General features: G+C 35.6%; 2 protein-coding genes and 4 non-coding genes across 6 annotated transcripts; 1 reads left to right on the plus strand and 5 right to left on the minus strand.

The window, feature by feature from the left end:
* Nucleotides 1-502: 502 nt before the first annotated feature.
* On the minus strand, nt 503-11164 carry ttc26 (tetratricopeptide repeat domain 26). Its single transcript, XM_051896899.1, has 17 exons — nt 10737-11164; nt 9230-9376; nt 9043-9135; nt 8494-8608; nt 8049-8098; nt 7807-7952; nt 7457-7628; nt 6123-6300; nt 5977-6032; nt 5303-5356; nt 5103-5166; nt 3988-4076; nt 3822-3905; nt 3671-3740; nt 3346-3452; nt 2909-3042; nt 503-978 (listed from the first exon to the last, which is right to left on the minus strand). Exons 1-17 carry the CDS (start codon nt 10737-10739, stop codon nt 867-869), a joined length of 1674 nt encoding a protein of 557 aa, XP_051752859.1. The 5' UTR covers nt 10740-11164; the 3' UTR covers nt 503-866.
* A 212-nt stretch (nt 11165-11376) lies between these two features.
* Nucleotides 11377-11449, plus strand: trnar-ccu (transfer RNA arginine (anticodon CCU)). Its single transcript has one exon. It is a non-coding gene; the product is annotated as a tRNA-Arg (tRNA).
* Nucleotides 11450-12493: 1044 nt separating this feature from the next.
* rpsa (ribosomal protein SA) lies at nt 12494-16447 on the minus strand. The gene is made up of 8 exons (XM_051896249.1): nt 16303-16447; nt 15511-15682; nt 14785-14903; nt 14262-14507; nt 13807-13935; nt 12958-13126; nt 12763-12798; nt 12494-12643 (listed from the first exon to the last, which is right to left on the minus strand). Exons 2-8 carry the CDS (start codon nt 15641-15643, stop codon nt 12549-12551), a joined length of 927 nt encoding a protein of 308 aa, XP_051752209.1. The 5' UTR covers nt 15644-15682; nt 16303-16447; the 3' UTR covers nt 12494-12548.
* LOC127515024 (small nucleolar RNA SNORA62/SNORA6 family) lies at nt 14584-14722 on the minus strand. Its single transcript, XR_007930755.1, has one exon. It is a non-coding gene; the product is annotated as a small nucleolar RNA SNORA62/SNORA6 family (small nucleolar RNA).
* Nucleotides 15188-15329, minus strand: LOC127515023 (small nucleolar RNA SNORA62/SNORA6 family). The gene has a single exon (XR_007930754.1). It is a non-coding gene; the product is annotated as a small nucleolar RNA SNORA62/SNORA6 family (small nucleolar RNA).
* On the minus strand, nt 15759-15900 carry LOC127515022 (small nucleolar RNA SNORA62/SNORA6 family). The gene has a single exon (XR_007930753.1). It is a non-coding gene; the product is annotated as a small nucleolar RNA SNORA62/SNORA6 family (small nucleolar RNA).
* Nucleotides 16448-16954: the final 507 nt, after the last annotated feature.

Raw genomic sequence — 16954 nt, forward strand, 5'->3', positions numbered from 1 at the left:
AGTTTAACGTTAATGCATTTAATAATATGGATAATAAACAATACATTTGTTACAATATGTATTAATCTTTGTTAATGCTAGTTAATAAATACAACTGTTCATTGTTAGTTCATGTTAGCTGAGATCCATTAAATAATATTAAGAGATACAACTTTTGACTTTAATAATTTGTAAGTAGATGTTGAAATAAACAAACTAAGATTAATAAATTCTTTAATTTTTCATTGTTAATGTTAACTAGTGTAGTTAACTGATGTTATATACATATTAATTCACCTTTTCAGGTTGTCACAGTCTGCTTTTAAAAAATGTAAGTGCTTTAGTCATTGATATCACTTCTTCCAAAGGTATAAATTAAAAATATCATGCCCAAGCTAAACTATTCACACAGATGAATCTTCATAGCACTCTATATCATTTTATAAAACCGATAAAATTAAAACACTAACAGACATTTACTGTTCCCAGACAAAACAAGTAAAGGCGTATGTTGCCACAAGTATGAAAAGATATAAACTTTATTTGTTGCATTGTTGTCTGTCTGACAGAAATCATAACTGACATGGACACATTGTAAATATAGAGTTTTCTCTTTGTGACAACTGAAAATATAAAAAAAGATACAATGTAACAAACACTAAATAAATGTTATAGTGAGGCTGCAGTTGTTGAAGCCTTGTAAGAACATAAGATGTTTTTTCCTTCTAAGATGCATCTGAAATGTTGTGCTTATCACATATTTTGTTGACAGACAAACAAGCAGACATAAGATTACCATACATAAAAATATATTTTTAATAACATTTACAAAAGAATTAATGTCCAAGACCAAGTCCTTGTGTGCGTTGGCTCATTTGTAAAGGCGATCAGAGAGCCACTCTGTTGTCTTTGGCCCATTTCTTCATGATGCGGATGATGTACTCAACTTGTGGGTTGCCAGTGCTTCTCAACATTGGCAAAACCTCCTTCAGTGTCTCTCTGAAAACAAAGCAGAATAAAAAAGAAAAATATGAACATAGAAAACATGACCAAAGTTCACAAACTCAGTCTCAGTCAGTTAATGATGGTGCAAAACTTGGCTGAGCTACAGATGTTAATTTTAACCCTATAATAATATAAACCCTATAATAATCCTACAATCTACTACATTTCTTCTGTCATCTGATTGGCAGTTCATTCTTTTTTAGCAAGTAAAAGGACTTTTAGTGTAATTCTAAAAAGTCCCCCTTCAGGTTGTGGTACTGCTTTGAAAATTTTGAAAGATTTTTAATAAAGTAAATGTAAAAATAACTTTTATTTTGTTATATTTCAGTAACAAACATTTAAACATTCAAACATTTGAAATAGTAATATTTCAAGATAAATCATCTCTCAATCATCATAGTATTGCATTTTATGTTTTGCCTCCCAAAATAAAAACTAGATTGCTTTGATTATAAAACCAAGCATTTAAATATCATCTTATTTAGACATATTAGGGACTTTAAAGGATTAGTTCACTTTCAAATGAAAATTACCCCAAGATTTACTCACCCTCAAGCCATCCTAGGTGTATATGACTTTCTTCTTTCTGATGAAAACAATCGGAGAAAGATTAATAAATATCCTGACGCATCCGAGCTTTATAATGGCAGTGAATGGGGGTCACTTTCTTCGTATGTTGAATACGAAAGGCGGTCTGGTGGAAGCTAGATATTTTACTTCATAACTTGTTAAATATGGATATTTTTTTTACACAAATGCATGGTTTCGCTTCAGAAGGCCCGGAGCTGTGTGGAGTACACGTTTATGATGGATGGATATAGATGGAAACACTTTCTTCAGCTCATACTAGTGACCCCCATTCACTGCTATTATAAAGCTTGGATGCGTCAGGAGGATATTTATTAATATGTCTCCGATTGTGTTTATCACAAAGAAGAAAGTCATATACACCTAGGATGGCTTGAGGGTGAGTAAAGCTTGGGCTAATTTTCATTTAAAAGTGAACTAATCCTTTAAGCAACAGCTGCTGATGGAACAGCAACGACGACCCGAAGTAAACTGTCAACTGCCGTAGCTAAAGAACGCAAAAATCGCTAGACAACAACTAAGAGGATGGCTAAATGGATCATTTTGTTCATTTGACATAGTAAAAAATAAATTACATTTAAATAAAAGAAAGAGAATGGTTGCTTTTGGCATTAAATGACATACAGATACAGTTAAAATGCCACATAACATTTACTTATCTAATCTGTCACGTATTATCGACTACGGCAAATCGGCTATTCTCCCGTACTAAACGGTTACAGCAGAACGTCAAGAAGTAGCAATTAACGCCAGAATGCTGTTGCCGTTGTATCAGCAGCTGCTGCTTAAAGTCCCAATTATTGGGATATATAGTGACTGATAACTGATATTTATATGCAATTTTATGTACATAGTCTGTGCTACAGACTATGTACATAAAATAAATCTCATTGATTTACATTAATCTCATTTACATTAATCTCATTGATTTACATTAATCTTAATGTAAATCTCATTGATTTACATTAAGCTATCAGAATTTCATCTTACTTTTTGGCCATATAAATATCAGCAACTTCACTGAATTGCATACATTGGCTCAGTTTGGACCTCTGAATAAAAGGTGTTTTTTGAGCTTTATAATCTCCTATATGATATAAGCAATAAAAGCCTAATGTATCAAATATGATACTCAACAAAAACACACATTAAAACTTTTTATATATATTTTACCTAAAGGTTCAATAAACAGTTCCATTTAAAAACAAAAATGTGACTATTATTTCATATGTCAGGCTTTACAGGATCAAGTAAAGAACTAATAAGAGTCTAATAAGAAATTAGTTTAATAATCTGAACCTAATAATAATTGATTTAAACATGTCATTGCTCATACCTGGACTCTCGGCCTGCCAGTATGAGCTGGAAGATCCCAACACATGCTCCACGCTTCCCCTCCCAGTACTCAGGGTTTTGATCCAGTCTCTCTAGAGCATCAAACGCTTTAGCTGCATAGTAGAACTGCCCCATCTGAAAAGAGGTCATAGAATAAATATAAATAATCCAGTGAAACTTCAGAAGAAAACCTTTTTGGGGACACAACAAGCAGAATCAGCGATGTAGAAGCAACAGCAAAACCTTCTGAAGGTGTCTGAAGGACAGTGAGCTGAACAAATGGTAATGGTAAATGGTTATCCTCAGCTACTTGCAACAGATAGCTTTAATTATTGCAATTTTCTTAGCAACCAAGTAGGAAAGTAATATGTTAGTGACACAATGAAGCTGATATATTAATGAGAATGTGTTTACAGAATCAGAATGATAATATCGCACCTTGTAGCAGTCATTTGCGATGAGCTGCAGTAGGCTGAAAGGGTCAGATGAGGTTTCCAGCCTCAGATAAAGCTCCCAGGCCTGTCGAGCCTTCTGATTCATGATGTCTACAACAGAGGGGGGAGGATGACATCAGAGAGTGAGTGGTCTGATGTGTCTAGAAATGACTAATCAAAAAGAGTTGCCATTTAAAAATTTTCCAAAGACTATCTGAGCCATTCATCTTCTTTACAGGCGAAGCAGAATTTTACTAAAGCAGAATAGAAAATCTGCTGGCCACAGAACAAAACAGTCTAAAACTTTTGAAACACATAGAAGAACCTACAGCAGCGTGCCAACCAGCTCAGGTAAACGTAATCATTCTTGATCTTCTCACTCTGGATGACCAGGAACACCTGTTCACATTAAATTCAGATTTAGTCAGACTTGCAATTGGTTCCTAAATCATATTTACTGAACCCTGGGTTGCTCTGTACCTCTTCAGCCTCCCTGTAGTTTCCCAGGGCAGCCTTGGCCTGGGCGTAATTAAAGCTGAATGTGTCGTCGTTGTAGAAGTAACTCTGCCAGGAAACCAGATGAATATTTAAGGGTGATGTTTTAATGTTTCTGCTGTCAATTCAAACACCCTGAAATGTGAATTACCTTGACTGAGTTGAGATATATTAGCACATCTTCAAACTGTTTCAGCAGGAAGAAACAAGAGGCCATACACTGCCTGCCCGGTATTGTGTCTTATAAAAAAAAAAAAAAGACAACAGAAAATACATCATTAAATGTGTTTTACATGTCCATAAACTGCATCCTCTAATGTACAAAATCTACATTTTAATTATGTTCGATATAGCAAAAAAAAAAGAAGAAAAAAAAAAGTCATTTAAGATTCAAAATGAACATTCAACAAGCAAATTTAAAACAAAAAAGCCTTTCTTTGGTGAGTAAATAAAGTCATTTGCCAGTTGGCCTGCAATCAATCAATCAATCAATCAATAATAATAATAAATTATCATTATTATTATTGTTAAAAAAAATAATAATATTAATAAAAAAATTACATATATATATATTTAAAGGAAACCAAAAAAGAAACATTATGGTAATATTATTGTTGCACTGTAAAATAAAAAATAATTATTACTACATATTTACATATTTATTGAATAATAAAAGATTAAAAATGAATAATAATAATAATTATTATTATTATTAATATTATTACTTTAATTTTATTTTATTTTACAGAACAACAGTAAAATTGCAATACTAATATTAATGGCTGTAATTTCTCTGCTTTCAAACATTTAACCATAGAGCTTTTATTTTGGCGGAAACCTTATTTTGTTGATCACAGATCCTCTTTACAAATTTTTTTCATCAAAACATCGGCTGCTCGTGTGTAAATAAACAGTGCCACCATTCAAGCACTCATTAGATCTACATGAATCACACAAATTACCTATTTTAGCGATTTTTTAAAATTGTTTTCAGATTGTTTTAAAACAGCGATTTTGCATCCCTGCATTATAGACACAAATAATTTTAATAAAAACATTTATAAAATAATACTTTATTTTGACCATGTTAGGCACAAATTACATTTAGTACTAAAATAGAAAAGGCATCTAATTGAGAGGCACCTTTTCAGTCTAGGTTCAGGAATAGTTTGTGCCAAGAAAACAAACTCCCTTCCATACAGCACAGGGGCCCGGCTGCTGAACCAGCGCTAATATTGTTATTGTTAGCCTAAACAATGATGTTACCGCATTCACTGGCTGAGCCTCCAACCAGCTGGAAAAACTGCTGGGCAATTTTTAAATGGTCCCTCTGTAAAAATACACAAACATATAACAAGATAAGAGAACATGGATTTGGGAAACATGCACAAAGGCTTTGCTGAGAAATGGGAGTTTGAGAGGAAATACTGTTATCTTCAAAATTGATATAAATAAACTTCACGAACCGATCCAATTTCTTGTCCCAAAGCAGCATTTACCACCCCCTTCAGAATATATTCCTGTGAATCACACCAGAGGATAAAATGCTATCACTAGACCTACAATGTATTTAAAGGGTCATAAAACACTAAAACACTTTTTTTTTTTTAGATTTCAACAACATATGTACAGGGTTGCACATCAATAAAAACAACAATAGAACAACTCATTGTGTTTACTATTAAGGGGAATGTGGTTATCCTTTTTTCATTTTTCTGAGCCATTTCGTTCTTCCGGTTTAAAAAGCATAGTTGAACCAATGTCACAAAATGTGAGGTATATGCGTTAATTCGGAGTGGTGATTGGCTGCCATGGCTGGAGAATGCGTGTCTACATCATTATTTTCTGAGCTTTTCTCTGCATTATTCATGAGAATTAACTATTTTTATCCAATCACTGCACTGTATTATGCATGAGATCGCATTACAGTGGAGAATGTACGTAGTGTCTAGCCCAAAAATGATAGAAAATAGTGGCATATGGTGGAAAATATTATTTGATTTGTTTATAATTGTCAGTCCATACAAACTTGTACGTCCAAGATGATCACAGCAGATAAAACACTTTCTAATCAGTTATAACCCCTAATCTGAGAGAAAATAAAAAATAAGAGAAACAAGTATTAGTGTGGCCTAAATACCTGGGGTGTGGTGGGCTCAAGGTCTTTGATGAGTTTGTAGGCCTCCTGAATGTCATCTAAAGTGAGATGACAAAGTTAATAACAAACCTGATAAGCCAGTCTCATTCTATCTGCAAAAGACAAGAGGCCACGCCTGATCAACATACCTTGTCTGAGATAATAGATGACCAGGTTGAGTCTGGCCTCTGATATGACATCAATCAGAGGAGGTAAAACCTGCAAGGCCCCCTCACCCCCGCGAAACACCACCAGATTGTGCTGAATGAGCTCTTTAGCAAACTGAAACGAGCTGGATGAGATATCTATCAGGTTCTTCAACTCCGTCTAAAGAGTCAAGAGGGAGAAAAATGTTAAATAGAGAATTTAAAACCACATGCAGTTTCCTCTAAAACGAGAAGACCTGAAACCAGTATAACATTGTTTTCACATAACATAGAAAAGAAAAGAAATCAAGATATAGGACATTGTATCAATGCATTTGGACCAAATGCAATGATTGGAAGAACATTTTTTGGCCCTGAGACTTCCACAGAAGATATATGTACATGTTTTAATATTTAGACCATTTCTATTATTGATTGCTATCAGGATGTGAAAAGAGTTTCAACCAGTATAACAAAAAGTGTTTATAAAAAAAAAAAATAAAAAAAAATTGCCTACCTTACCCTTTAAACTGATCAAAACAATTGACAGTAACTTTTTTGTATTGTTTAAAATATATATATATATATGTGTGTGTGTATATATATATATATATATATATATATTTATTTATTTATTTTTTTTTTTTTAAATAAATGCTGTTCTTTTGAACTTTCTATTCAACAAAGAATCCTGAAAAAAAGTATCAAGGTTTCCACAAATATATTAAGCAACACAACAGTTTTTGACATTTAAAATTTTTCTTTAGAAACCAAATCAGCATATTAGAATGATTTCTGAAGGAACATGTGACTACGAAGCCCCTTAAGGGACATGGTGGTGGAAAAAAAAATGAGATGGGAGGAAAAATAATAAGTCAATGCTTTTGCGCCCCGCTGAGAAACTTTGTGTTCACTCGCAAAACAAATCATTTTTCCTCCATTTCATATTTTTATCCTTTAGGAGCTCCATTTGTGACACTGAAGACTGGAGTAATGATGCTGAAAATTCAGCTTTGCATCACAGGAATAAATTGCATTTTAAATTTTATTCAAATAGAAAACAGTTATTTGGAATTGTAATAATATTTCACAATATTACTGTATTTTTGATCAAATAAACAGTCTTGGTAAGCATAAGAAACTTCTTTTAAAAAACATTTAAAAAATCTTACCTTTGAACGGTAGCATGTGTCACATTACCGAATGTAATTGCATCGTCAATTAATGTTGTCGTTAAGTTCATAATCATCAAAATAACTTTGGTCTTGACTACACAATCTCAGCCCCTAATGTCATAAAATAATTAGTATACTAGTATACATATTAGTGTAACTGACCTCCGCAGCTTTGCCATTGTAGAGTCTGAAGTGGTTGCAGGCTTTGAGGTTGAGGGCGACAGTAGAGTCAGGAACACTCTGCAGATACACGGCCAACACCTCCTGAGACACGTCATAATAATCCAGCTTATAGTAACAAAGAGCCACATACACATTCAGGGCAAGAAAGTCTCTGTAGAATTTGAGAGAGACGAATCATTAGTCAATGTTGTGCTGTTGACTTTCAGTGTAATAAAAACATATGTTAAAGCAAAAATGTTTTATATGATTATATTTTTGTATAAATGCATTTTATTGTTTCTCAGAGATGCTTGTTCATATTGATGTGATGAAGATGTGTTGTGAAGCACCTGTTCTGCAGTAAGATGCGTTTGTAGATGTCAATGGCCTCCTGGTAATGAGAGCGCATGTAGTGAATGGAAGCCAAGCTCAGTTGATCCTCTGTCACGTCCTCTAGGTTCTGATGGAAACCCATCAGCTTCTTTTCATCATTGAACTTCAGAGAGCCAAACAAAGCAGATAATGCCATTATCATCAGATGCGCTACCATAATAATGTCACGTAGGGGATGAAATATTATGGAAAAACTGACCTTATGAGCTAAATGAAAGAGTAGGCGATTCTGAAGCTGAGATTTTGGCCCTGAAAAAGACAGCATGTGATAATGTTTGGATGATGAGCTACAAAAAAAAAATATTTCTAATAAATGCAGTTATTTCTATTCATAAAAGAATCCTGAAAAAAATGTACCACGGTTTCCAGAAAAACATGAAGCAGCACAACCGTTTTTAAAATTGATAATTATAATAAATTGAGCAGCAAATCAACATATTAGAATGATTTCTGAAGGATCATGTGACAATGAAGACTGGAGTAATGATGCTGAATATTCATCATAAAAATAAAATAAATATATTAAAACAGAAAGCAGTTATTTTAAATTATACTGCCTTTTTTATCAAATAAAGAAGAGACTTCTTTCAAAAACATTTACAAATCTCATCGACCCCAAACTTTTAAAGGTTGTGAAGACAAACCTTTTAGCGCTGCCTCCTCCGCCTCTTTATAAAGCCCCAGGAAAAAGAGAGAACAGCCCAGATATACCCAAACATCCTCTGGACACTCTGGCCTCAAAGTGAGCGCCTTGTACTCCTGAATAAATGTAAGAATGTAAGAATATTTCATGTTACTGTACAAACAACCAATTTCAAATGACAACAGTGTCCCCCACCCTCGCTCTTTAAAGGGATAGTTCACCCAAATAAAAAAAATTCTGTCATTTACTCCCCCTCAAGTTGTTCCAAAGATCTTGCCCCCCATTGACTACCATAGTAGTTTTTTCCTACTATGGTAGTGAATGGGGGCCGAGATCTGCTTGGTTACAAACATTCTTCAGAATATCTTCTTTTGTGTTCATCAGAACAAAGAAATTCATACAGGTTTGAAACAACTTGAAAGGGAGTAAATGATGACAAAATTTTCATTTTTTGGGTGAACTATCCCTTTAAAGGTGATTTATCCCCTGACCAAGCATAAACAGATTGGATCCAATAGCTTTCCGTTTCTGCAGAATCTCTTTCGCTAACCTCCATTGCTCTCTTATGGTCCCCCAAATGAAAAGCACAGTAGCCGATCCAAAGGTCTGCATGCTCCACGGACTCTCCGCCATTACGCTGGAACTGATATTACAGAGAGTTTAGTGTACGAAAGTTCGTAAGATCATATAAATAGCATAGAGTTGTAATCTTAGGTCTGATGTGGTTGTTTTTGTACCTCTAATAGAGTCAGAGCTCCCAGGTAGTCTCTTTGGTTTAGATAATCCTCAAGTCTTGGAATCTTTTTCGATTTATTTTTCTTTTTCTTCTCATTAGAGCCGATGGACGCCTCACCACCCACTGCTGGCTTCATCCGTGACAAGAGCTTCAGAACAGAAACAAGAGTTTCATGCTATCAGGATGTAAAACAGTTCAGCTAAATTATATTATTTCATTATAAGTACATGTACATATGTACTTACTCCAGTTTGTAATCATTCATGTACATATCTATTTATCCACTCATTTAGAACAATAGCCTGAGCCGAAACTTATTTCATCCTAAGCATATGTGCATATTTTGTGCATGTTTAATCATTGGCTATTTCACACAACATTTGCACAATCCTTGCACATTAGTCATGCACTGCAGCTTATCTTTACAGAAAGTGACTATTTTGTAAGTAATCTATGCATTTATTGTAGATAGTACTAAATACTATTATATAGTATGCACTACTGTTCAAAAGTTTGGGGTTGGTAAGATTTTTTTAATCTTTTTGAAAGAAATCTCATGCTCACACAGGCTGCATTTATAACTATGAACTATTATTACAGTTATTTATTTATTTTTTTTTAACTGTTGTCTATTTTAATATATTTTTATATTGATAATACTTTTGTACATGTAATTAAAATGTAAAAGCCATTACTCTAGTCTTCAGTGTCACATGATCCTTCAGAAATCATTCTAATATGCTGATTTGGTGCTGATTTTGGAAATACTTATTATTATCAATGTTGAAAACAGTTGTACTGTTTAATATTTTTGTGGAAACCGCAACACATTTTTCTTAGGAATCTTTGACGAATATAAAGTGCAAAAGAACAGCATTTATTTGAAATAGAAATCTTTTGTAAAATGAATTTAGATTAGTTTTTATAATATTTAAAACTAGGAATATACATATATATATATACATATATATAGCAGTCAACATTTGAAGTGGATCAAAAAAAAGTTAATCTAAGTGGTCCTAAGAAGAAGGTTTTAGGACAACTTTGATGAAAGGTTTTGATCCACTTCAAATGTTGACTACTGTAGTTCAAAAAGTAATACTAAAGACACCAGCAAAACAAATCTTACAAAAATTAACCATGGTTTTACTACGGATTAAAAAAAAAAAAAAACATGGTTATTGTAGTTATTCCATGGTAGTCACAAATTATTAACCATGGGTTTGCTTCAAAAATCATAGTTTAACTATGGTATTTGTGTGGTTATACAAAAGGTAATCAATACGCCAAAAAAAAAAACATGGTTTTATTATAATAAAACCATGGTTAATTTTCATAAGGGAATGATTTTTTTAAAAGTATCCTTAAAATGAGCAGATGTTCTTGAATTCATTTATATTAACGCCTACACTAAAAACACAATTACGTTTGCTTGCTTACTGCATTTTATTGTATGAATTTAATAACAAACCCAAACCAGCAGAGAGTATATGTTGGTTGATACTCACCATGGTGATGATGTTTCACTGTCCCCAAACACACAGTCCTGAAACTAGCCTTTTGTTAGATAATCATTTTACTATCACTCTGACCACCATAAAGCCGATAAAATGAATCACCAGATCTGCAAACAACGCTGACTTCGATGACCATTAATCCAGGAACAGTATTTTCTGTAGATGAATTGAACTAGCCAGATAGCCTAATGGCTAGCAAACTTGCTAAGCGAATATGTTTAGGTGTGCATACAAAATCTTAAGCAGACCTGCGTTCACTTTTGAACAACACACCCGGTCCTATCTCCTGAACTAAATCAAATGATATATAATAACACAGAGTATGAATAAATTTGCTCGTGGAGTTGTGTGCATTTTCCCTAGCTAATCTCGACTGCCATGTTTGGCGGCGCGGCGTCACGCTGTTGCTACGCAACCCACTCTTCACTAGATCAATGACAAAAGACCACCATGTGATATGATTCATGCTCAGCGCTTTGCCGTATGTTTTTAATCGAAAATGTTTAAAATATCACAGAGATGCCAAAGAAAATATTTAAAAGTTTGTCAACCGGAAATACAAATATGAGTTTTTTTATTATTATTATTATTATTTATAAATATACTATGTTGTCCCGCTGTAAACGTAAAAGCCCCAGTGGCCTAATGGATAAGGCACTGGCCTCCTAAGCCAGGGATTGTGGGTTCGAGTCCCATCTGGGGTGGAATATTTTCATTATACCTTAAACAACACGACCATTTGATTGGTACATAGACTCGCAATATGTCCATACACACAAAAGGCAAAACAGGTTATTAATCGAAAAACGGGCATATCTGAATCAGACATTTCAGTTTATAAGACCGTTTTGTTTTTGAAATTTCAATCTGTTCCCTCATTTCTGCTTGATGAACTGACCACGGCTAGACTGATATGCAAACAAATTTGGAATATAAGTGCTAAATTGTCGAATGTAAATAAAGTTTGAGGACTGTTTGAAATGGTTACTTATATTTTGCCCAGTTTCACAGACAAGGCTGTTTTGTCTTAAGATATACACCAGTAATGGTTTTTTTTTTTCTTTCTAAGACTCGTTTATAAAAGCTACTTAAATATCCTAATTAAACTAATCCTAATCCCTGTCTGTGAAACCAGGCCTAAATGTGAATTGGTACTACCACTTGCAATCAAAATTTAGCTTCACAACATTACACAATACAAATGAAATACTCGGATTAGATTCATCATGTGATAAATCTAATCCAAGTATTTCACTTGAATTGTTATTGCATGGCTCAGAAGAAAACCCAATTACGACTTACTGATTTCAGTGGTCAAATACTGAATGACTGCTATCCAATGCAACCTGTCACTCAAGTGTCTATACCCTGTTAGGATTATATAATACTGTTCAGCTGACATCATCCCTTCATTAAGCCATCACTTAATATATGTCAGTGCCATCGCGTTGTCTCAAAATACAAACCAGTAACGTTTTTTCATAGGGTGTGTTTATAAAAGCTACTTAAATGTCCCAATTAAACTAAGGCCTAATCCTGCTTTAGCTCTAAGATCTGTCTATGAAACCAGGCCCACATTTCACAAGACTTAAAGCATATCCACTACATTTGTAATGGATGATTTTTATTTACAGATGTATATGCAGAAAAGGTGGACCTGGTAATCTTAAAAAAAAAAAAAACACTATGCTGTTGAGCCTTAATTACTTATTCAGAAAAAAAAAAAAAAAACCACATCAGAAGCAAGATTTTAAACAATCAAATTTATTGATTCACAAGCATAACACCAGGTTAACGCTTCACTTAAGACCAGTCGGCAGCGGTGCCGCCCCAGTCTCCGGCCTGAGCGGTGGGGGCAGCAGACCAATCCTCAGTGGCAGGCTGAGCACTCCAGTCCTCTGTTGAAGAGAAAGAAAAATTCAAAGTTACCCCAAATGTTACATAGACTTCAAACTTATGCATTGTGCAGTCTATTCTGTCTCAACTTGATCTCAAAAAGAGGGAAAACATTGCTTACCTGCAAACACCTCAGCAGGTGCAGCTTTGGCAGGAGCTGAAGTTCAGAAAAGTTGATTAGTTCACAGTAATTTTTCCATAGCATCATCAAGTTACATTTAGTTCAAATATAATTGCTTTTAACACTTTTGTTCACCCAAAACTATTCAATTAATTACTATAATTTGTGGAGAAATTAGTATAAAAGGCAGCTTACCCTCCATGCCAGCTGGGAACTGCTGGATGGGCACAGATGGAACCTGAACACCTTCAGACCAGTCAGCAACCTCAGGCTGGTTGAAGTCGGGCACAGGAGCGGTCCATTCACCCTGGAACTCCTCCTTACCAACAGCCTTCTCAGCAGCAGCCTGCTCTTCCTTCTCAATCTAGAGGTGGAGCAAAATCAGCCACACAATTACCACATTTTAATAGTAAATAAGTGATGTTATAAAGCTACACCGGAACTGATTCTGAATGTTTGTTGGATATATTTAAATTTGCCATATTGGTTTCACAGACTACTAACATGGCAGATACAGATTCAACATTCGACAAATACATTAAACATTTGATAAAATTCAACTTAGGAAAAACTAGTTTGTATACACAACTCTATAAAAGATCCTTAAAATGTACTTGTTTTTCTTGGTCCATCTTACAAAATACGCTGTTTAAAGTTTGTACTGATAAAGTTTGTCATCTTATGACATTAGCACGTTACCCGTCAGTGTAACTGTACCAGGACACTCGGTGCGCTTTTTTTTATTGCCTCCCCCCCCCTCCATCAAACATTTTAGTAATCATAAAGTTTAAACAATTTATCCTGTGAAAAGTTCTGAAATCTGAAATTATTTTACCATGGAAACAACTTTAAACCTTTTTTAAAGCTCAGATTTTGTGACATCAACTTCAAATTTGAAACCGACATACGGCTTAGATTTTCTAGCAATTTTAGAGTTCAAATTATTTAGTAAAATATATACTTTGTATAAAAAGTGTTTAGTTCAGGACAATAGCTTTACAGTAAACTTAAACTTTACATCCGAGTATACAAAATTCCACGTACCTCTTCGGGATCTCTGTAGAAGTACAAATCAGGCATGACCTCCCATGGGTGCTCTCTGGAGATGGTGCCCCTCATCCTCAGCACCTCTCTGGCCAACATCCACCACATCAAACCCACAGAGTGGGGACCCTAAAACACAACACATTTAAAACTATAACATTTGTAAACTTGGCAGATGCTTTTATCCAAAGCAAGCTGCATTGCATCCAGAGTAAACTTTTTCCAGTTCTTGCTTTGCGTGGGAATCGAACCCTGAACGAATTGTTCACAATAAGACACAGTAGTCAATATTTGGACAACTTTGATGAACTTTTTTGATCCGCTTCAAATGTTGACTACTGTATATAATATGCATTTAGAAAACAGATAAGGATGATTTTCCTGGTGCCATGCTCTGCTGTTTGAACTTCCCACAGAACAAACATTGCATGCATTAACAGTTAGGTTTCTCATACCTTGTTGTTGCATGGGATGGCAATGTCGACGTATCTCAGAGGGGAGTCTGTGTTGCAGAGGGCAATGGTTGGGATGTTGACGTAAGAGGCTTCAGTCAGCGGCTGGTGGTCAGCACGAGGATCTGTCACGATCAGGAGGCGGGGCTCCCTGAAAGCAGCCTGAATCTGATTGGTGAAGGTTCCGGGTGTGAAACGACCAGCGAAGGTGGTCGCGCCAGTGGCAGAGGCGAACTTGAGCACAGCCCTCTGACAGGAAAGAGCAGTGACAATCAACATCACTGAAATCACCAAGTCATGTTCACAAAGAAAACAAAGTAAAAAAAATTGTGGCTCAGGTCACTATCAAACCCCAGTCATGGAGCAAAGCCCTCATGGTGTTAGCGAAACCCCGGCCGAGTTACTCTAGCACACTTCCGACACCCAAACACCGACAACAGTGCCAGGTTTTAATAGTGTGCCCGTCTAAGAAGCGTTTTATTTTTAAACATGCTGTTGTTATCTAGTCACTGAGTTTGACAATTACCTGGCCAGTGTTTCTGGAGGAGATAACGCACACATCGGCTGGATTCTCAATGGCAACGATAGCACGAGCAGCCAACAGCAGTTTCTCCCAGGTCTTTTTAAGGTTGATGATGTACACGCCTGCAGAAATGCAAAAGTCAGATCAGTTATGGCAAGGGTATCAAAACTATCACCTGAACACCTTTGAAAAAATATTTTCTTGAAGAACCCCCTGAGATCAAGTTAATATTTCCATATTTTAGCAACATATTCATGGTTCACATGATCACAATCTGTCAGTTAATGGTCACATGGAGTTAAATAATTTCATCTTGTTTTATTTTGATAATATTTTTTTTAACTATTTAAGCACTACTATTTTAATACAGTTGTAGTCTAAATGTTATTGCAATACTAATTTGGATTAATGTAGCTCTGGCCACTATCAAACCCCAGTCATAGGGCGCATCAGCCCTCATGGTGTTAGCGAAAACCCAGCTGAATCACTTTAGCACACTTCCGACACCCAAACACTGACATCAGTGCCAGGCTTTAACAGTGTGCGTTATGTTTACAGATTGAAGACCAATCTTTCATCATTATCAGGTGAGATGCTACACATGTTCAATGCCAACTCAATGAGGAAACGTAACATTCCTAATATCAACTAAGTTATAGTTAGTTAAACATTGATAAAACACCTGCAAGGCATTTCTAAGGCATTTTCTAGTCTTCTTGCGCTACTTACCGTCACTCTTTCTCTTGTAGACATAGTGCTCCATTTGGAAGTCCAGGTTGGTACCTCCCAGATGGGTTCCTGCGGCCAGGAACTTTAGCACATCCTCCTCCTTCATTTGAAGGACATCCAGACCTCCGGACATCGTGACCACTTTCCCTGTGTAACGAGTTTAATGGGAGAGCTGGAAGAAAATACAGGAACATACAGAGTTAGTCGAGAAGTTGATAATTCAAGTTAGAAAATACCCCCCTTTGGATGAATGTAGCTCTGGCCACTATCAAACCCCAGTCATAGGGCGCATCGGCCCTCATGGTGTTAGCGAAAACCCAGCTGAATCACTTTAGCACACTTCCGACACCCAAACACCGACATCAGTGCCAGGCTTTAACAGTGTGCGTGATGTTTACAGACTGAAGACAAATCGTGCATTATTATTATTATTAGCACGTGAGATGCTACACATACTCGCGCCAATTAATTGAGGAAATGTGTAACTTAATACAACAATAAACTAAAATAGACAAAAACTATGGAGAGACTTAATGTCAATCAAAATACTCGAGGTTTATCTAATCTAACGATTGACCACCGCGCGCGCTACACTGACTGTAGCCGTACACGCGCTTCCTTGCGCGAGATCACACGTCGCGTTCACAAGGCCTTCATATTTTAAGGGAAGTGGCGCAAACTTAACGTTTAACACGACATTTGATTAGTATTAACAATTATGACCTTTATTTTAAAAAAGTCTGACTCAAATAGACGTTTAAAAATCGTCAAAATTATAAATTTTCTGCTCACCACGAGACAACGCCGTATGGAGTTCTGCACCTCACGGCGAAAAGAGGGCGGGATAAGGAAATGACGTAGATTATATACCAGGGTTGCCACCAATCATATTAGGGAGGTTTCTTGCTCTCTGCATTTCTCCTGTCTACTCGAGACATTAACATACTACCCCCTACTGGAGGAGGATATCACATGTGAGCGGATTCCACTCACAGTAGTCGCCAGTTGCCTAAAACTAAAGCTATAAAAAAAAATTCGTTACTAAAAATAATAATAACTAAAATATTACTCATTTTGCTTAATTTGCAACATTACATCATCCTGCTGGTTTATGCTGGACATTATTGAGATATTGTTATTTCCGAGATCTAGCTGGTTTCTGATGCAGTTAGGTAAATAAATGCTGACAGGAGTCTCTCATAACTCAAAGAGCTGATGAGGTCTGGTGTCTGAGTTATAGTGACTGCTCCCCTTTTGATTTGTGTCATTGCAGTGATTCAGTCCCTCCAGGTGTCCTCATACCTGACCCCATTTATTCTGTCTGGCTGGATGTCTGGGGACACTGATGGCTATTAGACTGTCAGTTTTTGTGCCATCAGCAGAGCACAGCATAACAGTGATGCAAGATCACTTTGTGCCACGTTAACAGTATACTAGACCACTG

Source organism: Ctenopharyngodon idella, chromosome 6 (assembly GCF_019924925.1).
Source record: "Ctenopharyngodon idella isolate HZGC_01 chromosome 6, HZGC01, whole genome shotgun sequence".
In the NCBI taxonomy this organism is placed as follows: Eukaryota; Metazoa; Chordata; class Actinopteri; order Cypriniformes; family Xenocyprididae; genus Ctenopharyngodon; species Ctenopharyngodon idella.

Excerpts from the sequence above, each read along its gene's own strand:
- ttc26 (XM_051896899.1), bottom strand. Across the intron at positions 9,136-9,229 it reads GAGCTCTGACTCTATTAGAG|TTCCAGCGTAATGGCGGAGA; the intron begins GTACAAAAACAA and ends CTGTAATATCAG. Across the intron at positions 3,453-3,670 it reads GAGCTGGTTGGCACGCTGCT|ACATCATGAATCAGAAGGCT; the intron begins GTAGGTTCTTCT and ends CCTCTGTTGTAG.
- rpsa (XM_051896249.1), bottom strand. The coding sequence starts at position 15,643 with ATGTCCGGAGGTCTGGATGTCCTTCAAATGAAGGAGGAGGATGTGCTA. Across the intron at positions 14,904-15,510 it reads CTACAAGAGAAAGAGTGACG|GCGTGTACATCATCAACCTT; the intron begins GTAAGTAGCGCA and ends GCATTTCTGCAG. Across the intron at positions 13,936-14,261 it reads CCATCCCATGCAACAACAAG|GGTCCCCACTCTGTGGGTTT; the intron begins GTATGAGAAACC and ends GTTGTGTTTTAG.